This window comes from Solanum verrucosum, unplaced genomic scaffold (genome assembly GCF_900185275.1).
Source record: "Solanum verrucosum unplaced genomic scaffold, falcon-dt-bn FXZP01000016.1, whole genome shotgun sequence".
NCBI classification, from domain to species: domain Eukaryota; kingdom Viridiplantae; phylum Streptophyta; class Magnoliopsida; order Solanales; family Solanaceae; genus Solanum; species Solanum verrucosum.
The window spans coordinates 590,780-614,832 of NW_026020243.1; the positions used below are offsets into that span (position 1 = coordinate 590,780).

Consider the following 24,053-nt stretch of genomic DNA (forward strand, 5'->3'; position numbering starts at 1 on the left):
TTCTACCCAGAAAAGTCTCAATTGCATATCACATTTGATATCTTCCTGCAACAAAAATGTCAATTGCAGAAGTTTCTGAATCATCAGATCTCATTGATTTTCTCGTCAACAAAGGAAATGGCGTAAAGGGTCTTTGTCAAATGGGTCTTGAAATTGTTCCTCAAAAATTCATTCAACCCCATGAAGAAAGGCTAGATTTTACCCAAATTATGTCCTCAGAATCAATACCCATTATCGATTTCTCAAATTTCAATGACCCAAAAGTTGCAGAATCGATTTGTGATGCAGCAGAGAAATGGGGTTTTTTTCAAATCGTGAATCATGGAATCCCAATTGAAGTTCTTGAAAATGTAATTGAAGCTGGGCATAAGTTCTTTGAATTGTCTGTTGAAGAAAGAAGGAAGTATTTGAAAGAGAATTCACCTACTCATACTGTGCAATTGAAGACCAGTTTTAGTCCTTTAGCTGAAAAGATTTTGGAGTGGAAAGATTATCTTTTTCATATCTATGACTGTGATGATGATGAGAGCTCTAAGCTGTGGCCTGCTGTTTCCAAGTTAGTCTCTTTTCTTTTTTTTTGGCAGATCGTGAGCTTGTATGCAACTCGACTAATTTCACGAGTACGTCCTATCTCCTATCAGTATAATGCAGGGGTCGAGCTATAGTTCTGCTTACCGAGTTGGCACAACCACAAACTAGTAGCCTTTTCTAGAATACAGAACTTATAAACTCGAAATTCTAGTTCCGCCTCTAAGAATAAGGATCAGATCCAAGGCTCGGAAAAGGTGCAAGGGTGGATATATAGTTTATTGTATGGGTTCGACAGAATCTAGTAGCTTTAACCTAGGCCCTGTATATATGTTGAGAAATTCACTAAATATGTCGTAAACGGGTTAGGGATTTGATGGCAAGAGAACTACTATCACATTTGGGGAGAAAGTATTAAGTTACATTCAGTGATCTAAGGCCAAGCATAAACAAACATGCGCGAAAGTTGGCTCGGACACTATGGTTAAAAATAAACATAAACAAATATGCATTTGTTAGCTAAGTGGCTATATCTAGTTTTATACCTTTCTTTGCCACTGATATTGTAGATTCTCCCCTGAATATTAGTATCTATTCAGACCATTTTCGAAGGGGAGCCAGCAAAGGTAAAATTGTCTCTGTGTGACCAATAGCCGTGGAAGCAACCACTAATGCTTGCATTAGGGTAAGTTGTCTATGTTACACCCCTAGGTGTGCGTCCCTTCCCTAGGCCCTGCTAACGCGGGATGCTTTGTGAACCGAGCTATCCTTTTCTAGACCATTTTCGTAGGAATCCATACTCGATACTGTAGATCCGCCCCTGAATAGGAACCCATACTTAATACTGTAGATCCACCCTGAATATCAACATCTATGTAGACCATTTTTTGGACTAATGTCATTCTTACTTCTACAGAGATCAGGTTTTGGAGTACATGAAGTGGGCTAAACCTATTATAGTAAAGCTTCTCGAGGTGTTGCTCGAGAAACTAAACATTAAGCAGATTGATGAATCGATGAAATCTGTTGTTATGGGCACGTTGATCGTTAACCTCATTCACTACCCCGTGTGCCCAAACCCCGAGCTCACTGCTGGTGCTGGCCGTCATGCTGATGTTTCTTCGATCACCATGCTCCTACAAGACGATGTTGGTGGCCTTTACGTGCGAGAGCCCAAAGGTGATGGCTGGATTCATGTGCCCCCAGTCAAAGGGGCACTCGTGATCAATATCGGGGACGTCCTTCAAATCATGAGCAACGATAGGTACAAGAGCATCGAGCATCGTGTGATTGTAAATGCCAGCAGAAACAGAGTGTCAGTGCCAATATTTGTGAATCCAGCACCTGATGCAGTTTTTGGTCCTTTAACACAAGTGCTACAAAATGGAGAGAAGCCATTGTATAAGCATGTTGTGTATTCAGATTATTTCAATTATTTCTTCAGTAAAGGCCATGAGGGTAAGCAAACAATTGAATTTGCAAAACTATGACAAGTTCGCTGATTCAACACTCATTTCACCTATGTATATGGAATATGGATCCTTTGCTTCTCCTTCGTAGACAGCTTCACTTCCTCCAATCTACATAGTACATGGCTCAGTTTTTACTTTGTTATCATAGCTGTACACTACTCAAACTATTCCTCTTCTTTTTTCATTTTCGATATCCATTTTGGGACTTCAAACTAAGCGCTCCATATCATAATTATTTTCATTTCTTGAACTCGAACGTGAATCTTCTGATGATTAATGATGGAGAAAATCATATCCACTTCACCACAATCCTTGGCAATTATACGAACTATTATTGCCAAATGCCACTACTAGCCCTTCCCCACCCCTAGATTCCTATCTCAGTGTCGAGGTGGGGGTGGGGACGGGGGTGACGAAACAAATATAACGTTTTCAAAATGCCAACAAAAAAAATGGCAAAGCTGATATAATCATTGAAGCCTCTAAAGGAAATAAAGAGTAGTCACTTTTTCATATCAAATGGAGTATGTCGAGTTTTGATTATCAAATACTATGTAAATTCTACAACAAATTCATCCTAACAACAAAAACTCAAAAACGCAAAAAACCTTAAAACCAAAACAAGAATGCCAAACAAAATTGACTTTGCTCTGTTTTGTTGCCATGGCGTACGTTGGACCGGCATATCATTGGCAGGCCAAAGCAACAAAAGTCGTATGGAGATCAGTGTCGCGTTGAACACACTGTAAGTTACCGATAAAAGTATTACTGTTTCTCTTTCTTTGCTAAGGATTCTCCTTTATGTTCACTGCCTGATGAAACCACATAACCTGCTCCAACCTGTGTCAAACGAGCAAAAAATGATGTAGACTGAAAACATGAAAGTAAAGAAACAGACAGTAACCTTTCTCCACCCCCTATGCTCACACCCATGACCCACCCACAAAATTCTAAAACTAATAGTACCAAGCATCCCGAGTTCATGGAGTATAATGTAGGCATCTACCCTGTCGCAAGCATTGGTGGCTGATTCTAAGGGTCAAACCTGTAACCTATAGGTCACAAGGACAACTGTACCATTGCTCCAAGGCTCCCCTTCATTAATAACAAAAATACTAATACTAACAATAATAATATTGCTAGTATTTTTATTATACGAAAAAAAGAACCAGGTGAAAAGAAAAGCAAGATACCTGGCAATCTCTCAGTACGACACGTTCTTGGAGCTGTACATTACTGCAAACAACAGAACCTTGGATCGAACAACCATCTCCGATAGTAACATGGTCCATTATGACTGAGTTGACAACCTGCAAGGACAAGCCAGAAGGAAGCAAGTGACTTAATAACCAGCTAGGCAATGTATGTGGCAGCTGGATTTTCTGAGGTGGTGTCATTGTTCGGTGAATGGAATGTAAGTACTAACTATTTCCCTTTTCATCAGAGGTAAAAAATGAATTGTACCTTCACATTCGAGCCGATCCGACAATGTCGGCCAATGACGGACTTTTTCACGCTGCATTTGTCACCCATTTGTGAACCTTCTCCTAGCATACAATGTGGTCCAACCTAAATCAGATTAATACCTCAGTCATGAAAACCAAAATCCAACAACTTGCACAATTGTAACTATGTTTTTCGTAGCATTGAATTAGTATGAGTTAACCATAACAAAATTTCTTACAGTACCCATAAAAAAAACAAGATTCAACGAAACAAATTAAAACCAAAAGGAAAGAATATGATGCAATATGAACTTCTTTATTTGACACTTGGCAAGAAAATAAATAAACAAAGATGACACAACATGCGCAACATAATATTCTGCATGTCACCAAAGAAAGATTGCAACTCACTGTAGTTTTTGAACCTAGCTCGGCTGTAGGATGAATGATGTTGTTCTGAGGAGAGAAAGAATAGCCTGACAAGTGACTTGCATCACCTATGACCTAAATCATAGAGAAAGTAAACTAGCTCATAAGCAGACATGCACACACATCTGCTAGATATAAGCAAAAATACAAGGTTAAGCAGTAAATCTCACATCTCGATTTATGTCACTGAAGGCTTGAATAGAGTTTAAGCGAACACAGTAATTGCTCTTGCTGGCAATATGTACACAGCATTTGTGTGTTTTTCTTGGAGACAGAGCAGAACCATCAGGACCCAAAGCGTATAGCTCATGAAAACTTTGTGTAGAAGCATTGGTCAGCAGTTGTGACAGCATAATTGTACTATCAGAAACACCCTTAGAATTCCCATTCTCTTCTGCTACCGCTCCATTTTGTGATAATTCAGATCTCTAATACAATTAACATCATTAACTCATGGAGAATCTTAGATGGTAAGTAAACAAAGTTAACATGTGGCAGGAAAAATCACGCATTGTAATAGACTTACTAATTGGCTCCTCACAAGATAAGGCAACACATCACGCCTCAAGCTCAGAAAAGTTTCTTTCTTATTCAGAACCTCTTGCAAAACGGTTCTACAGAGAAAAACGTGGAAATGACAACCATTTTCAAACAAACTCATTTTAGAGAACATTCAAGCATAAAGGATAAACACTATCAACTATAAACCACTTGAAATAAAAAAGAAACACCTCGAACCTCTTGAAGGCATACATATGAGCATCCATTAGATCAGCACGAATCTCCATCTGCAGATCAAAGAAAAAGGATAAGATGGAGGAGAACTCCACCAAAAATAACATAGAAGCTTGAATATTTGGATGTATCTGCACATGTGCACTGCTTTTTTTTAATGGTCTAATATCACTTTTTCACGTGAAAAAAAAAAGTTTCTTACAGAAAGCAGCAAGTCCAGTATATCACATTGGTTAACAAGCCAAAATCAATAGTAGAAATACATGTGATCATATAAAAAGAACTTTATAACTCAGGGATTGGATATAGAAGAAATGAAAGAGAATAGATCATATTAAAATTCCAAAATATAACTACCAAGACCGAGCTGAATTACAGATTGCAAGGATGAGCTGAATCATCATCAAGCCAATCTATCAATCCTTCACTTATTTCCCTCTTGTCCCATTCAGTTCTCCAGTGAACAGGAATCAGACAATAGGAAAGGTACTTGAGTAGAAGAAAAATATATCAGATAAAAAAACTCATATCTTAGTGATACCACTAGCAATACGTGTCATACTTGATTGGCATCATTTACCTGGCCTACTGCTCGGAGAATGCTCTTCTGGACACGAATATCTTTCTCAACTTCAGCTCCTAGAGGATATCAAAGATGCCAAATAAGGGAATAACACCAACTGATGCATGAAGGATGTAAAAGCATATGCCGGGGTCTCACCAGCAGCTACATGCAACAGAAATTGTTTAGTGGGGTCCAGTCCTATAATGTTATGGCGTGCCGGTTTCTTGGCTTTGTCCTTTCCACCAGAGGAACCTGACTCTGATGGGCCACTGATGGGAGTAGAACAAAGCATTGCAGTCACTGCAGCATCATGCCGTCTATGAGCTGCTGCCACTGCCCCAGGAGGAATATCAGAAATAAGATCACCACTCACAACCTGCATAAGAATCAAAACTAATTAGCTCACTGAAGCATGCTCCTTGTTGAAAAGCTTTAATAATTAGAATGTCAACCAAAATATCTTTCGCAGTCAGGTGGCGATCAATGGCCCTAAGAGCTCCAGCTGTCCCAACATCCTCAGGTACTGCTGCAACCTGAAGACAAGGTAACAACAAAACAAGTCCTTTATAGCAACAATCGTAGTAAGTTAACATGGGCAAATAAGTATAAGGATGAGCAGAAGATATATCATGTTAATTTTTTAATGGTAAAACTACTAGACTTATCCTGCTTAAAACAGTCAAAAGGGACCACTAAATACATATTTAAATGCAAATGTTTAAGAGCTTTAACATTAAGAAAGACGAAACTCATAAAGAGATGTTAGGTCCGGACAGAGAAAAAAAAAAGTTTGTCAGTTCTCTAACAAGAAGCGCATGGGTCTTGCAGGAAATTGTAGGACCTGCAAATATACATCTTCAAAAATCTGTAGCTCACTTTGGAAAATGGCAGATAACCAGTATCCCATCAAATAGTTTTGCACGGTCCAGCAAATGCAACAAGAAAAACTCTCAAAATTTGAAATTGCACCATTGGTCTCTTGTTAAAAAGTGAAAAGGGAAAATAAATTTCGTGGAAGAGAACTATATGAAGTTCATATCTATAATGTCTAAATTGCAGTGGTTCCTCACTTCCTTCAAGAAGTACCTAGGGCTCAAGCACATCATTTATCCTTTTCTTTTTATGAATTAAGACAGTATCTGCTCGGGCACCAGACAACTGTGTAAGTAATAAATATATATGTAGGAACTAGGAAATACGTCATGGATTCAACCTCAACTCATAACCTAATTTTCTATAATAGTTTTTAGCACAAAGGGGTAAAGCACTTACAAAAGATCTAGAAAAAATAGTGTGAACTCGTTGTAGAGAGGTTAGAACACTCAGCAAAGATCAAATTAGCAAGACACATAAACAGCGAGCCAGGGAACCCTTTGTATTAAGAGGTGTCATATATAATATATATCTACAACATATTCTATTTTTTCAGATATATACACATAAATTTATTAAACTTTTCCGATGAAGCTGTCGGATGACACCCCTAGATATAAGTGTGTCCTCCCCTGCTCCACACCATACCCACACCCAAGTCCTGTCGGATCGACATGGGTGTGCAAAAAATGGATTTTGGACGATCCGAGCAACATAGGTATTTACTAGCTTGCCAGTAACTTGGTATATTTGATGAAAACTGATATGGGAAAAGCTGGTTTCCTTGCTTCCCTATAGCGATAAGTCAATTGCAATGCTGAATAACCTATCAAAAACAGTAATGCTGCGTCTGGAGAGTATAGTTGGCAGACTAGCAAAGCAACTGCAGATCACTAGAAGCATGAAATTTCTCATTTACGAAAGCACTTCTCTTTGTTGTTAAGTGATTAGATGACCACAAGACTTCTTGTCCTCTTGTATTAGTCTTGTTTCTCCCTTCTTGTAAGAGAGAAATCCACAAGGGTCAATTGGCACATGGTTTGACACTCGGTAGATGATCAGTCCACCCCTATATCCTTCTCTACTTTAAGTTTGTTGTATTTGTCTCTTCTTCCCATCCATAAATTATAATATGAGTATCTATTTCCTATAAAATCCTTTCTTGTTGCTCTCTATGTTACATGTTTACAGTTTTTACTGTGTGCTTTGCTACACAATGCATACTTGCATAGTACAACTATATATCAATTAATCCATCAACTATGCCATAATTACAAATCAGACTGAGTCTACTATATGAATCATCTACATCAATTGAGCATATACAGAGTACAACTACATATCAATTAATCCATCAACTATATCGTAATTACAAATTAGTCTGACTTTACTACAAATCTTCTACATCCATTGAGCTCTACTCAAGACCATTTCATTTCAATACAATTATTTTCAATTAAGAATTCTTAAAATCTCACTCTGCGCAATACGATCTATAACCACACATAAAGGAGATGGACAACCTCATCATTATATGTATCTCATCAAAAATGGCACAATTTTCAACTGGAATCATCATGAATATTGTATATTAATTACTACGTTATTGTCAATAATCAAGACAATCATTAAAAATATTATGTAGATCAGTCAAAGATTAATTGATTAGGTCATAATAACTTGGAATATTAAGAACTAGAAATCCACCTTTTTTTGATAAGGTGGAACTAGAAATCCACCTTATTTCATACAACTCAAAACTCCTACAGAAGGAGCTCTTCAGTATGTTGTTAACATCCAATACAGTAAGAGAAGGTATTGTTCATGTGAGAAGGTTCAGATAGCACACGTCAATAATAAAATAATAGGTCACTTAAGATGGTTTGTTCATGTCTTCACCTATCACAAGATGCACCGCCCGTAGATGTGACTAGGTAGACCTAAATCACCTCAAGGAAGTTGTCCTGAAGGACCTATAATCTCTTGGGATTCGTGCACACTTGGTGAAAATTGAGCACTATGGGAAAAAAAATCTATATAGGTAATACCTATTAACTGAGAATATGTTTAGTCAAGTTATAGCACTTTTACTTTACATTCTATAATTTTCTAGAAGTTAATTAACCTTTTCAAGATTATAGATGTCAATAGAATATAATGACTTCTAGTACTTTTTATTTTAGTTTTACTACTATTAATTTTATATTAATATCATTGGCCTGAGATGAATTTATATGGAGTAACATGATCCTTGAGAATTCATATAGCCGACCCCAACTTGTTTTGGACTGAGGCATAGTTGTTGTTGTAGTAGTAGTATTAAATTCCAGAAAATGGCTTTGACAATCAACAACCAGTCTAATACCTGCCTGTTTAAACAACATTTTCTTCCTTCGCAAGATAATCCTTCCGACGGCAACATTTCTCTTTGCAGTGATTGTTCCAGCAGCCACACACCTCCTGTGATTGTTCTAGCACCATGGAACTATTCTGGTATCTATTATTTCCACTCTTCCACCAACTCTTTTTATAACTAACTACATTTGCTATACCATGCCTTTCCCAGTGTTCGTTTCAACCGGCACTGTGCCTCTTCTAATGCTCTCCCTGACAGTATCATCTCTCCAGCTCTGCGCATCCAGCCAACATTCTGGACATTCTTCACACTAATTCTCCAGTAACTTTGCTAGTCACTTGTCAGAAACTTCTTCAATTAGTCTTCAACAACCAATTCATGTTACATTGATGATGTCATAGAGATTTGTGTCACCACGCCTTTTCTGGTAATTGAAAGTAGATTATTGTTTTCTGTATGCACTTACCAAGTGATTTTTCGGATAAAAGAGTCCACCATTACCTTTCTTTAGATGATTGTTCACTACTCTGGCAATATTATTCAGGCGATTGCCTGCTATTCTGTTGATTGTTTAGTATTTCTTGTTTCTAAAATAAGCAAACTAAAATTACTTCACCACCTTGAGTTTGAGAAGGCATGTTTAAACATAAAAAATTATTATAATATTGTGTAAAATACTTTTAACATTATATCATTATTAAAAGCTGGGAGAATTGCTAACAATATTGTGTAGAATAATTCTGACGGATTATATTATAGATGAAAGTCAAGAGAATCGTAAGAATATTGTGTAAAGTATTGCAATGATTATGTCCAGAAAAAAAAAATCCCAAACGATAATGAAACTTTTCCAACTTCATGTAATTCACAACTCCTACACAAGAAGTTATCTTGAATGTTGTTAGTCAACCAAATTCAATAAGACTTCAGTATCATCTCTTTTCACATAATATTAATGTTTTCCGGTTTGTAGAAATAATTCACAGCTAAGAGAGCCTACAAGGTAACAGGAATTTCTGTAGCTGTTTCGATATAACTTCTAGTAATTACCGGATTACTAATACAGAGAAGGCCTTTTTTGCAATAAGAGTAAACCACCTTCTCTTCAATAACAATGAATGTCATCCTTATGAAAGAATCATGTCATCCAATTAATGATATGTAAGGAATCAAATGAAAGAAGCATCCTGAAACTCCACACAAAAACATTTCATAATTATCAGGTGGATTTCATCAGTATCCAAGCCTTAAAAAGCTGGAGAAACTGATGTTTCTCATGAGAGGATACTGATGAACCTACTAATAAGGTTGCAGCTATATGCCAAACAAAAATTGAAGCATGAAACAAACAGTGTCCAGGCTATTAACCATCTTAATTACTATTTCTCTACTAAGCACATTTTCGTACAGCAAATAACTAATGGAATCACCTATCATGTCTGCAATTTCAATTTGCAAATCTCACTCAGTTTAATATGTCAAACAGCTGAAACAATTACATTACAGCTTTTATTTCCCTCCTCACAGTTTCACTTCGCCTTCTCAGTCACCAATAAACATTTTTTCAGAACTGTGATCCAAGAATTACCTCAACGTGTAATCGATCAACATAAGCATTTGATATCCAACCCCCAACAAGAAGAGCTGCACTTTCACCTTCAACAACCTGAGAAAACACCACAATCAAACACACAATTCAATAAACTTAACCCTAATTTCCATAATTAACACAAAAACAAAAAAGGGTGCTCCTTTTTCAGGAAACTAAAACTCACAACAATAAAATCCTTCAAATTGTTTTCCTCAAAATGCTCCAACACATAAGACAACACCGGTCGATTTGCCACTGGAAGCAAAGCTTTTGGCACATCCTGCAAATTTCTTTTCCACATACATCATATTTTTTTCTTTGGAAAATCACTTATAAGAGTATATTAAAAAATGGGTAACAGCTTAAAGCGAAGAAAAAAAAACAACAAAGGAAGAAAAAGGGTACCTTTGAAACAAGAGGAACAAGGCTTTTTGAGAAGCCACCTGCTAAAACTACTACTTGAAAATCCATGGGTATGAAGTAACCTTCTTTAGCTGCGATAATGGCGATTTGGGTCCTCCACGACAATGGGTTTTTGTGGGTTTTTCGATTTGGGGAAGATGGAGGAATAGCAGAGTGGGTACAAGGAGAAATGGAGAATTGCTTTTTTCAGTTCTTGGGGTTTTAGTAGGGGTGTACAAATCGAACCATAAAGTCAAACCGAACCGATGAACCAAGTCAAACCGAGAAAAAAAACCGACTTATGGTTTGGTTTGATTGGTTTGGCGTTGAAAAAAAAAAACCGACCATTCTTGGTTTGGTTTGGTATTAATAAAAAAAAAGTCAAACCGAATCCAACCCAAACCGACATAATACATATATAATTTTAACTTTTTATACATAAAAATATTTATATAATCTATTTTGTAAATATTTTAAAATTAGTTTTATTAATTTTCAATATGTACAAATTAGATATATATTTAGATTTGGGCTTATAACTTGTAATTGGTGAAATGATCCAAGCCCAATATAAACCTAAAAGTTAAAACTCTAGAAACTAGTCATATTCTCATTTCTCACTTTCCACTTTGCAATCTTTCCACTTTCCAGAGAGCTGCTCAATCTTCATTTGCTCATTCTTCTCATTCATCCGCTCGTCTGTAGATAGTCAGGTATATGTTTCTTTTTCTTTTTCTTGCAAATGTAAATTTATCAATGAAGTTCGTCACTTACTTTTTCTTGCAAATGAGTAACTTTATTTTGAATCGTTGTTGACTGCTGCTACAAGTCTTATTTTTTTGTGTTTTGCTTCCTTAGATGGAGAATACGGTTGGAATTGATGTAGAAATGATTATCGACAGTCCTCCAGTTGTATCAATACCTCAAAAGAAAGGTAAAAGCACTCCTCATCTCCGCACTCCTCCTAAAAAGCAAAAAAGAACAACCCCAATAGATTCCATTCCTACAAATGGTAATACTGGGAGAGAAACGTCACAGATTTGGGATCACTTTGTTAAATTTATTGCTAAAGGAGGTAAACAAAGAGCAAAATGTAACTATTGTGTAAAACACTTTGCTGCTGAGACAAAAACAAATGGAACCTCTGTATTGTGGTCACATTTAAATGACAAATGTCTCAAATCTCCCTTTAGATTTGTTGATAAAAGGCAAACAACTTTGAAATCTGTCCCAATCAAAGTAGGGGGACAAGAAAATGGAACAAGTTCTATAGAAAAGGTTGTGTACAATGTGGAGGATATCAGGAGAGCCATCGCTGAATTTGTCATTATTGATGAACAACCATTTAAAGTTGTTGAAGGGGAAGGTTTTAAAAATTGATGGCCAAAGCTTTGCCTAATTTTGAATTACCTTCACGGGTAACTGTGGCTAGACATTGTTTGAAGATCTATCAAGAAGAGAAAGAGAAGCTTAAAAAACTTGTCAAGAATCAACATATATGTATTACTAGTGATACATGGACATCACTTCAAAATTTGACTTATATGGTCGTGACTGCTCATTGGATTGATGATGAATGGAACTTACAGAAAAAAATTCTTAATTTTTTCCAAACTCCGGATCACAAGGGTGAGACTATAGCTAAAGGTATTGAAGCATGTTTGTTGGATTGGGAAATTGAAAACTTGTTTACAGTGACTCTAGATAATGCATCTGCCAATGATGCTGCCATTAAGCATTTGAAGGCACGTATTGATGATTGGAAAGGGGTCATATTGAGAAATGAATTTTTACATGTTAGATGTAATGCTCATATTTTGAACATAATTGTAAAAGAAGGTTTAGATGAACAAATTGAGCCAATTTCTCGCATAAGGAATGCAGTGAAATATGTCAAGTCTTCTGCTTCTAGGTTTGCCTCTTTCAAGTCATATGTTGAGAAGACTAAGCTAGACACTCATGGTCTATTAAGTCTTGATGTTGAAACTGGGTGGAATTCTACATATACAATGTTAGAAACTGCTGTAAATTTTGAAAAGGCCTTTGCAAGAATGTACGTGGATGATCATAACTATCGAAAGTATTGTCTTCAAAGTGAATTGAAAGGACATCCAACTACAAATGATTGGCAGCTTGTGAAAGGTTTTATAAAGTTTCTTAAAATCTTCTATCAGTCTACTTTAAAATTTTCAGGGAGCTTATATGTTACTTCTAATATATTCTTCCATGAATTTTTTAATGTTCGAAGTTCTATATTGAAGTACTCTTGTAGTGAAGATCTTATTTTGATTGATATGGCTGGAAGGATGAAGGTTAAGTTTGATAAATATTGGGAGAATATTGAGAAACCTGAGAATTTGAACATATTGTTGTTCATTGCTATTGTGTTGGATCCTAGGTATAAGATGCGATATGTCAATTTTATTCTTAGCAAATCATATGGCTTCTTATTGGGAAAATTAAAGGCAGATAATGTGGAAGGTGTCTTGAAACGTTTGTATAATCACTATAATTATTCTTCGACTGAAACTTTTACAAATAACATTGGAGGTGACACTAACATGATGGGTGAAGTTGATGATATATTGCATTCTCAATGGGAGAAACATTTAGAAAATGAGGAAAACATTGAAAAAAAATCTGAGCTTGATCAATATTTGATGGATAATGTAGAGAAGCCAAAAGATTTTAATATCTTGACTTGGTGGAAAGCTTCATCGAATAGATATCCAACTATTTCAAAAATGGCAAGGGATGTTCTTTCTATTCCCGTGTCCACTGTTGCATCTGAATCAGCCTTCAGTACAGGTGGTCGTATTCTTGATTCATATCGAAGTTCTTTATCACCAAAGACAGTAACAGCTCTTATTTGCACTCAACAATGGATACGGTCACCTTCTAAAGAATGGAAGGTTCAAGATTATTTGGAGGAAGTTCAGAAAATTGAAGAAGTTGAAAAAGGTAATTTACTAATTTAATTCTTAATTCTCCATCTTTGATATTAATTTTCTACTTTGAAAACAACTTTATGCTAGTTGCGATCTAACAAAGTTGAGTTGACAAATGATTCAATATCTAATTACTCATTTATGTACTAATAATTCTTTTCCTTTCAGAATGTCCAGGTGCTCCTTTGAGTATCGATTAGTTTAATGAAATAGCTTTTTGCAAATCTTTTGATATATAGGTATTTCCTTTCCCTTTATTGAAATGGCGTTTTATAGTTCTTTATTATCTAACAAAGTTAATTTAAAAGGCTAGTTACTTGTTCACGTGCTGATAATTTTCTTTCTTTCAGAATGCATGTCTAGGTGACCTTTTGAGTATATATTAGTTTGGATGAAGAAAATATGCAGCTGGATCATGGTAGTTGAAGATTATTGGAGTAGCTTTGCAGTTCTTTTGTTGGGTTTTTAAGAGGATATTTTACAAACATAATGTGAAGTGTTGTGTTTTTAATTTTCAATGTTAAATAGACTTATTTTTTATAAGATATTTGCTCCTGCTGATCATGTGAGATTTTGATAATCAAAACTTGTAGAAATCAGATTGAAATGAAATGGTTATTGAGCAGTTGTTAGGATGATGGGTTATTGAGTAGTTGTCAGGTGGCGTTTCTCTTTGTATCTTCTTCTATCTCAATGTGTTGTCTTCTGATGTTATAAAATCCTCATTCTGTGGTTGTTTGCTTTAGTTTGCTGTTGGGTTGATGATGTCTTAGCGTGATGGGTATTGTTTCTTAATTGTTCTTAGTCGTTTCCTTGAGTCGGCATAATATCGAGTTAAAAACTTTGAAGATTCGTGGTCTGTTGGCATTTTTATGCTACTTTTTTGAGGTTTTTGCTTTATTGCTCCCTTTCCCGGGTCTGCTGCTTAATTCTGTGATTGGGTCTAGTCGAAGCTTGTGGGTTTGCAGCTGGTATTGGTATTTCTTGGCTACTCTTTTGAGTTCTGTTTTTAATTAGCTCTAAGCTTGCCGTTCCAATGCACATAATTTCATATGTGCAATTGTGCATTGACTAACATATTCAATTGATGCCACTTAATGACATTCAGGTAGAAACTACAATTGTCACTTAACCAATTGAATATATACATGCATTTATGTACCTATCAATACATATGGAGCCATAACAGAAAAAGAAAACACTTGCATTCCACTTACACTAGTGAATGACTCAATCAAAGAGTTTAAGTAATTTGTTTGACAGCCAATAGATATGTGTAACATATGAAATGATTATGTCTGCATTAAATTGGCCAGAAACCAAATAGTTGTCCAAATGTAGAATAAAGGCTATTCTTGTACTAAAAACACCTCTAGCTTGTATGAAGATGGATAGATGAATATTGACTTCTCCTATTGTAAAACCTAAATACTCTTTAAAAAAACCGATAAAACCGAAAGAACCGAATAAAACCAAAACCAAAAAAACCGATTTATATTGGTTTGATTTGGTTTATAAACTTAATAAACCGACATAATTGGTTTGGTTTTTTTTTGATAAAAAACCAAACCAACCCGACCTATGTACACCCCTAGGTTTTAGGAGTTTTGGGTCAATCAAGGACTTGTTTGGCATAAGAACTACTATATTTGTTTTTTTTTAAAATATTTTTTTACTTTATTTTAAAATTAGTGTTCGTTTGAAATAATATATATACATATTCAATGAATTTTACGATAAATATAGAGTTTTTAGATCAAAGTTTTTAGGGTGCTTACTCATGGTCTATCTTGTCGTTAATGATATCGTTCCGATCTAATTTCCAAGCCTACACCAATCATATATACCGCTTTCTCGTTCAGGAATTTCTTTTCGAACGATTCCTCAAGGCCGCAGCCTATACCCTAACTTCGCCCCTCAGTATTGATTTGTTTCTATTTGTTGTTTTTTTTAATTGAGTTAGGGGTAAGATATGTGTGTACTCCATTCTCTCTGTCTCCACTATGTAGGAGTACTACAATAGTAATAATGTTGTTGGATTGTTGTTATAGTATGATCATGAAATTTTTAAAAACAATCTGAAGTTAAATTTCAAATTTGAAAATCATATTATCGGTATAATATGTTTTCCAACTCTATTTGTATAATTTCAAATAAAATGCTCGTTTATCTTTATGTAAAAGGTATAATCAAACATAATTTTATTACTGTATCAACTTCGTAAAGTCTAAACAAAATGAAACTATGAAAGTTAGGAATCCATAGCCAAACGTCAATTAGTAAACACTATGAAATTAGTTAGTAATGAAGTAATGAACTAATGATGCATTATTATTGTAAATACTAAAAAGTCCATTTGTCACCATCACACTTATGATATTAGTTAGTAATGATGCATTATTATTGTTATTATGCATTGTCTTGTAAATATCTTTTAATTTAACAAATCAAAATATTTTGGAAAAAGCACAACGTGAAATGTGCAATTTTTCTAATAATTAATTACTTTGATTATCAAAAGAAAAATCATAAAGTAGCTTTAACATGTTTGTTACAAATTCTTTATAGTAATTGCAAAATAAAGCAAAAAAGGCACAATTCTACTTAATAAGCAAGTTTACTCCCCAAAAATAATCATATTTATCAAAAAAGACTTGTAAACTCAATTAGTAAAACAATTAAAACAAAATCACCTACCTTTTAAGCCACGTAAATGATTTTTTTTTTTGTTTGTGTTCTCATAAAATATATTTCATCAGTTTCAATTTACCTGATACAACTTAAATTTTGATAACGAAATAAATATTTTATTCTTTTTAATTTATTGATACCGTTTAAATATTAATATCGAAATAATTTAATTTTGATCATAAATTTACGTAATACAATTTAAATTTTGATAACAAATATAATATTTTATTTTTCTCAATTTACGTGATACAATTTAAATTTTGATTGCGAAATAATTTAATTTTGATCATCAATTTGATTAGTCAAATAGTAGGAGACGAATTTAGCACTCAACACAGACGCAGGCTGATCGGCGAATGACCTCCGGCAAATCGGCGGCACGGCTCCATTCTCCGGCGACACAGTCGTAGACCAACACCAACCCCTCTTTCATCCCTCTCTCAATCCTCCCACTCCGCCGTAACAAATCATCTATACAACCATTTACTTGTACTAAAACCACCTTCTCTCCGATCCCCACGCAGCTGAATCTCACCGTACTGTCTAATCTGACTTGCGCCGGCAACGGCGGCGATTTTATCCTGCACCAATCGCCGAATCCGGTACTTTTTCGTGACCCATTAAACTTCCAGAACGATAGCTCCACTGCGTGACTGGAAAGTACATAGATTTCTCCGGCGGTCGCACATGCTGCCACAACACAGCCGCCGCCGGGAACAGATCGGGTTTTTAACCAAACCCCATTAACAGTATCGTATAAATCCATTGAGCTAGCATAAACATGAGCTGCATCAGATGCACGGCTTCCACGCGCCACCAGCATTTCATTCCCCGACGCGCCTCCGAGCTTCAGTCCTCCGATGACGTAAAATACGCCGTCGACTGAAGCCCCAACGCACCCATACCTCTTCCTCGGAGCTTTCGCCACCACACTCCATGTATTCCTCGTTGGGTCATACTCCTCCACCGCCGCAGCTCTCGCACAACCTCCGGCGACGAAGATTTTCCCACCCACAACCGCCGCAGCAAATTTCTTCCTCGGGAAAACCGGTCCTTGTCTGGGAACTACTAAACCAGTCCAGGTATCACACCGGAGCATCGCCGTCCGTCCAATAACGTAGATTTTCCGTCCAATAACCGATAAACGAGAATGCGAGAACAAAGAATAAAAACACCCATGTTCGAAAACAGGGTCATTCGCCGGTGTAAAAGAACAAATCTTCCATGAACAATCATTGTTCAATCTGTAACTAGCTGTGCAAAGGGCTCCATCAGAAACCGAAACAGCGAAAAGGGTAAGCCGTAAAAGGTTATGCCGGTGCCGGAGAAGATGAAAAGTGGGGGAATCAAGAAGCAGAGACCAACGACAACAGACTAAAGGTAAAGAAGGAAGTGAAGAATGAGTTACCCTTGATAGACATTCAAGAAGAAGGTCATCTGGGAGTTCGGCAATGGTGGTTCCGGTGGGTAAAATGGTGGTGGTTCCGATAGGGGTAGGATGGTGGGGTGGTGGGTGTTGGTTATTGGGGAAACAAGATTTCATCAGCCATGAAAAATGACGAGAATTGCAGCTATCAGACATCAATGGAAAGATGAAAAAAATCAAAACTTTCTTCAGGTTTTTGAAGATTTGATGAGAGCTCAGTGAAAGGTATATGAGGGGTGGTGGGGGTGGGAGTGGGTCGGGGGAGAGGGGGCTGAGCTTTTCTTCCAATCAAAGTAGGTCCCTTCACATGAATCTATGGTGAAAAAAGAAAAAATCCAATTGTTATTTTGGATATGGTTCATAGGTTTGTACAAATATTGATTGCGTGTTTTTTGGAATAACGATAAAGTTGTCTCGTAAGAGTTGTGGAAGCAATCACCATATTATGGTCGATTGTTAATACATTATATCTCTTCCTTTCTTACGTTCGGCATGAACACAAGATGTTGTGTGCATCATACTGTTATTTTGTTCTTCTTTTTTTTGGAATAAATATTAGGGGTTGTTTACGTTTTATTTTGAGACTATTATACATTATTCCTCACACCAAATGATTCCTTAGGGCTCGTTTGGTGTGAGGTATAATAACAAATAGTCCCGGGATTAAATTATAGTACCGCTTATTTTGTTGTTTGGTTGGCAAGTTCGGGATAACTTATCCCGGGATTAATAATTAGTACCGGGATAAGTTATCCCTCTCCTTGGGTGGTATAGTAATCCCGGGATAACTTATCCCGGGATAAAATAGGTAAATGACAAAAATGTCTCTTTCAACCCTTTTGTTATATCACTTTTTACATTAATGAAGGGCATTTTTGTAAACAAATAAATTGTTCTTAAAATTTATTATTTTGAATACAACAAACCAAACACTCAATAAAAAATAATCCCAACACAACTTATCCCATCATAACTAATCCCAACATAACTTATCCCAACATAACTTATCCCATCATAACTCATTTTCAAACCAAACGACCCCTTAGAGAATAAGGTACAACAAACTAATGCTTAGTGCACATTTTTTCATAATATTATTTGTTCTTTTTGGTTTTTGATTCGGTGGCAATATCAATTTTGGGACTCGACTAATCTGAATTCAAACATAAAAATTCTGATTAAAGCAACACTTGATTTTATTCTTAAAATTCGAATTTGGAACTTCTTATTAAGAATGAAAGGATGATTATCGTTCATAATAATATTCTAAAATTGATTAGGTTATTGAAAATAGAGAATTTTCTTATCTAAAAATTGAAATAAGAACGGTAATTTTATCCTATAAATTGAATTTCATATCTCTATCGTTTATAAGTTATACGAAAATTAATATATGAAGGATAAATTTGCCAAATTACAAAGCCTTTTCATTAATACTTAATAAATAAGTTAAAATGTGATTACTTTTTTATAATATTTGTGATGTATCGTGTATCGCACGGATACGTATACTAAGTAATCAATAACTACTAAACCATTCATTAAATCCTCATAAATGATTTTTCTTTTGCCGCAATATTAGGAATTAAAGGTGCTATAGATTCTCTTTTTTCTTGTAAAGTACCTTAGTACTTAGTTATCTACTTTATTGAAGTATTAAGTAATATAACTAGGATGTTAATTTAATATTTATTAACTTGTATTAAAATTATCAAAAGATCATTCAAAATGTCGTTTAATTATTACAAAAAGTCACTAATTTTTTGTTAAATGTCTTTTTATTATTCAAAAAAGGATTTAAAATATCTTTAACTTATTAGATTTTTTATATAAAAATGCTCTCAATTTTCTATTAATAATATTTTTGGTTTAAAAAGTGAACGATGAATAATTTTATACGAAATTCAATAGATCAAGACAAATTTGACCCTCTTTTGTTCGATTAAATATGATCACTATATATTGCAAATTTTAATACAATGTGAATCTGATTTTTTATCTAGTCAATATTTCAAGCTTGACTTATGGAAGTTGTTAATTTATATAATTACATAATTAAGTAGTTCAAATTTTGTTATAGATTATATTAAATTTTGTATTGTTCTTCTTGGATGCTTTGAAAAGAGTAATAATGTCTTGACTTATTTGTTTTTTCCCAATGCGTTTAGCTAATTTTATTGACTTATTTGTTTGTTTGCATTCATTTTCACGATTTGATAAATTTAATAATTATTTATTTGTTTTTATGTAATGACTTTAAATTATTATTTTCTTAAAAAAATTACGTAATAGCACATATAACATAAGTTCGATAGAATACAATCATCTATTTCTTATCGAGCTTATGTAACATGTGTTACAACATGGTTTTAATATGAGACAATTTACCACACTTCATATGATATATAGCATTATTTTGAGTTTATTTTTAGATTATTTAATTTTACCACCATTAAAGAAAATTATTGTTAGCTTGGAAAAATCTAGTTAACACAACGTATTATGGCTATCTCATGTGAAGCAGAATTAGATTTTTTCGATATTCTCATAGAAAACACGTACATGCTCCTTACTTCTTGCTTGTGGGACATCGATCCAAAGCATTTGAGACATTAAAATTACCTTTCTCCCAAAATAAAACTTTCAAAACGATCCAAATTAATCGAATCTCAAAATAAATATCGATCACCAGCCAAAAATCAAAAGGAAAGAAGAGTAAGAAGCACGTGAGAGTATAATAAGGTTTCACGTGATTGGTTTGGGATTTCATGCCATAGGCCATAGGGTATACTGTTTACACGTGACACAACAGTCCACACCAAAAACAAAAGAAATTTTATTTATTTATTTTTAAAAATACAACTAATAAACATTGTTTTTTCTCACTTTTATGAATATTTTTATATCATTTTTTTCTTTTATAAAATGATTTTTAAAAACACATAAAGTCAAAGGGTGTCGTCTCTCTCATCATTCCATGTCATAAAACAAAAAATAAATTAAAGTAGTGCTATTAATTACTCCCTCTGTTTCATTTTATATGAGGTACTTTGACTCGACACGAAGTTTAAGAAAGGAAGAAAGACTTTTAAAACTTGTGGTCTAAAATGAATGATAGAAATTTATGTGGCTGTAAATAATTTCATTAAGGTTAAACTAGACATTTTATAGTAAAATTGTTACTTTATACAGAAATGTGTCATTCTTTTGAAACTGACTAAAAAGGAAAGTAAGTCATATAAATTGAAACAGAGGGAGTAATTAAATAAGAAAAATGACAACTAATTGTTGCTATGATTTTCTAGTTCATTAATTTCAATGTGATTTTATATTATTGTATTTGTTTAATATACTTAAATTTTTGATATATTTTAGTTGAGTTGAGGACAAAAGTGACCACGTAAAAGAATGAGTTGCACATACATCTATTAACTTCGAAAAAAATATTATATATATACTTGAACAAGGATCATATATTTCATTAAGCACCTTGAAACACGAAATCTGATGTGGTGCATTGATATAGTGCTCACCTCATGCCTTCCTAGCAAGCAAGGTGATATAGTTTTATTTGTATTGTTCCTTCCCTTTTTTTTTATTATTTAAATTAGTTTTTCGATATGTGTGTTGCATGTATATATCAAATTGTATATATGTAACTTAAAACCAATTAATAATAGCGTCAAAATGTTTCTTTCACATGTATGTCAAAGAAGACTAGTGGAAACTGGTACCTCAAATTTCGTTGAACCTCGAACTCACTCAATGACTGCAAATTTTACTTAGAGTTATTTAAAAAGAAGAAAAATAGTAGAAAACTTATAAAAAATCATAGTTTAAAAATGAGAGGAAACCCCTATATTTATAGACATCAAAGGCTTGTATGAACAAGTGTTTATTATACCTTATCAGAAAAGTCGCAACTTTTCGAAAAAGTCACAACTCATCGAAATAGTCACAATCCTTTAGAAAAGTCACAAGCCTTCGAAAAATCACATCCCATAAAAAAAGTCACAACCGTTTCAAATACTTGAGGGTATTACAATATTTTAACATTTAAATTAGTGGCTTTGTGCTTTTAAGGAAGTATAGAAGACAGATAGATAGATATAAATAGATAGGTATATAGGATTTGAGGTAGCAGAAGGGAAAATGAAGAGGATTGACAAGATAGAGAATTGAATCCCTACCGACAAGTTGGAAGTTCACGTACCCAACCAATCGAGCTCAGTAATATGGGACTATAACCCAAGTGGGAGGCAACAATATGGTGGAGGCTTCTCCATAAAGGTAAAGGCCTGGTGGGCTTATATGGTGTGCCTGGCCCAATTGACGGAATGGGCTGCTGGACTCCTAAAGAGTTTCTCAATGATACATTTCTGTCGATATTTTATACCAATAATATATTTAGTATTGAATTATTTCTCGATTAGATGCTTCTGACTCATATCGCCAGTTCTTGGAATTTTTCTTGTATTTCCCCAATTAAGACATTTCAACTTACGTTATCATGACTTTGATTGGTTTAAATATTTCATTGTTGCTTCTTAACGATGAAAAACAGTGTTAACGAGATTTGTTTCACCTACTGAATTGAGGTGTAAGTGTCATCATAATTTAGATAAATTAATCAATTGTAATATAATGATCATTCAAAATCTTGCACATGTAGAATGATAATTTTAATGAAAACTTGAATTCATAATAAAATTATAAGAGAATAAAATAACTAAAAAGAAGATCATCATCCAAATAAAAATGTTATTTCATTAATTGCTTTAATTCTCTAACCCAAAATTGACGATGCAATACATCTTTTTTTGCTAACTAACATGTAGAAAAATATTTTGAATTTCGTTTGTTGCTGGATTAGATTTTGAGGAAACAAAAAGTTTCATGTAACCTCGACCAATATAATTGGAGTAATTTTTTTTTGTTTTTCATTTTGAGTTATAAATTTGACTTTGATATACATTTCATTCAAGTTTAATAAACATAGGTATATCCCCCAAACTGTATAGCACTGAATATGCATTTTATAACATATAGTTATTGTATTTGGAGGGCATACTCAATGTATCTTGGTTGGATATATACTAACCTTATAATATATATTCAAATAAGTTAGTAAATATACATTGATTATACATCAAGGATACATAAATATACACTTTATTATTAAATCAAAAACAAAAGATATCACATAAATTGAGATGTCTAGAAGCAAACACGTTTTGAACAAAATATCTGCTTTAGTCAGGAATACTTACGAAAAGTGTAATTACACATGCCCTTCAGTTTATTATTACATATACTCACTTCTCAGATAAAAACTTCATGAATGTGCTTTATATTATTCTCATTGTAATTTTTCACTTCTTTATAGTCTATTTTATCTTCCTTTTTTTTTATGACAAGGAAAATCTGCAGCTCGCTACCCTTTAGGTGCACACGGGGTAAAACCTCCGCTTGCTTCTATGCAATAGTTCGCAAACCACATAGGAGAGGTAACCCACACTAAGCAAACCCGATGTGACGAGTTCGACCCAGAAGACAAACCCCTTGCTTTCGCTGACAATGGATTTCAAACTTGAGACCTCCAACGTGAAAGTCTCAAGTCCAAACTACTGAGACACCCCGTAGAGTATAGTCTGTTTTATCTTATCCGATAAAAGTTATCTCTAAAGACATAACTTTATAGCTTAACACAAGTTCAGCACGAACTAAATTATTAAGTATATCTTATGAGTTATAAAGTGAACTTATGCCTATTCAATTATATAATTCGTAGAAATTTTATTTTGTAAAGCATAACTTTATATATAGTATAACAATATATATATAAATTGGGTGTAGTTTTTTTTTGGGGGGATGGGGTGGGGTGGAGGTCACCATGAAATTCGATAAGAGTAAAATAAAAATGGCGTCATTAAATAGTTGACAAATTAGGAAATGCAATAGTCTTTTTGAGACAGATAAAAAACGAAAAGGTTCCACATAAATTGTGACAACGAGAATATCTAATTTTGCTTTCTGATCTTCTTAGCATAAGCAGCTAGAAGCAGGCGTGTCTTAAGACACCATATCTACTTTAGCCAAGGATACTTTCGTCCTTCCAAGTGCATCTATATGCGCCCTTCGTCTTCTATTACATATAATCACTTTTGATATAAAACACCATAAATACTTTACATTATTCTCATCATATTTCCTCACCAATCACCTCTGCGTCTTCTATTTTATCTTATCTGATAATAGTTATCTTTTAAGACATAACTTTATAAATATTAAAACTAATTATTTGCCTTCATCAACATAAGTTTAGGCAGGAACTAAATTAATATATCTTAATAAACATAACTTACGAGTTGTGAACTAGAAAAATGCCTCTCTAACTATATAATCCGTAGAAATTTTATTTTGTAAAACACAACTTTAAGTTATATTATATAACAAATATATAAATTGGGTGTAAATTAGTATTTTTTTTATGGGGTGGGGGTCACTCTGAAAGTCGATAAGAGTAAAATGAAAATGATGTCATTAAATATTTGTCAAATTAGGAAATGCGACATCCTTTTTTGCGACACAC

The 24,053-nt window shown here is 34.2% G+C and overlaps 3 protein-coding genes across 4 annotated transcripts; 1 reads left to right on the forward strand and 2 right to left on the reverse strand.

Moving 5' to 3' along the window:
• The first annotated feature begins 11 nt into the window (after positions 1–11).
• On the forward strand, positions 12–2,073 carry LOC125833000 (feruloyl CoA ortho-hydroxylase F6H1-2-like). Its single transcript, XM_049512166.1, has 2 exons — positions 12–556; positions 1,445–2,073. The coding sequence occupies exons 1-2, from the start codon at positions 57–59 to the stop codon at positions 2,016–2,018; spliced, it is 1,074 nt and encodes a 357-aa protein (XP_049368123.1). The 5' UTR covers positions 12–56; the 3' UTR covers positions 2,019–2,073.
• Positions 2,074–2,483: 410 nt separating this feature from the next.
• On the reverse strand, positions 2,484–10,625 carry LOC125832994 (uncharacterized). Of its 2 annotated transcripts, none has more exons than XR_007443281.1 (13): positions 10,400–10,625; positions 10,179–10,274; positions 9,992–10,069; positions 5,627–5,707; positions 5,331–5,550; positions 5,190–5,248; positions 4,613–4,662; positions 4,401–4,488; positions 4,045–4,302; positions 3,857–3,949; positions 3,465–3,547; positions 3,194–3,310; positions 2,484–2,840 (listed from the first exon to the last, which is right to left on the reverse strand). XR_007443281.1 is itself a non-coding variant. In XM_049512161.1 (13 exons), exons 1-13 carry the CDS (start codon positions 10,463–10,465, stop codon positions 2,766–2,768), a joined length of 1,386 nt encoding a protein of 461 aa, XP_049368118.1. In that variant the 5' UTR covers positions 10,466–10,625; the 3' UTR covers positions 2,484–2,765. The 2 variants fall into 2 exon arrangements, 1 of the variants encoding a protein (XP_049368118.1); XM_049512161.1 differs by having other exon boundaries at positions 3,465–3,569.
• Positions 10,626–16,332: 5,707 nt separating this feature from the next.
• LOC125833016 (F-box/kelch-repeat protein At5g26960) lies at positions 16,333–17,645 on the reverse strand. Its single transcript, XM_049512182.1, has one exon. It carries the CDS (start codon positions 17,615–17,617, stop codon positions 16,358–16,360), a length of 1,260 nt encoding a protein of 419 aa, XP_049368139.1. The 5' UTR covers positions 17,618–17,645; the 3' UTR covers positions 16,333–16,357.
• Positions 17,646–24,053: the final 6,408 nt, after the last annotated feature.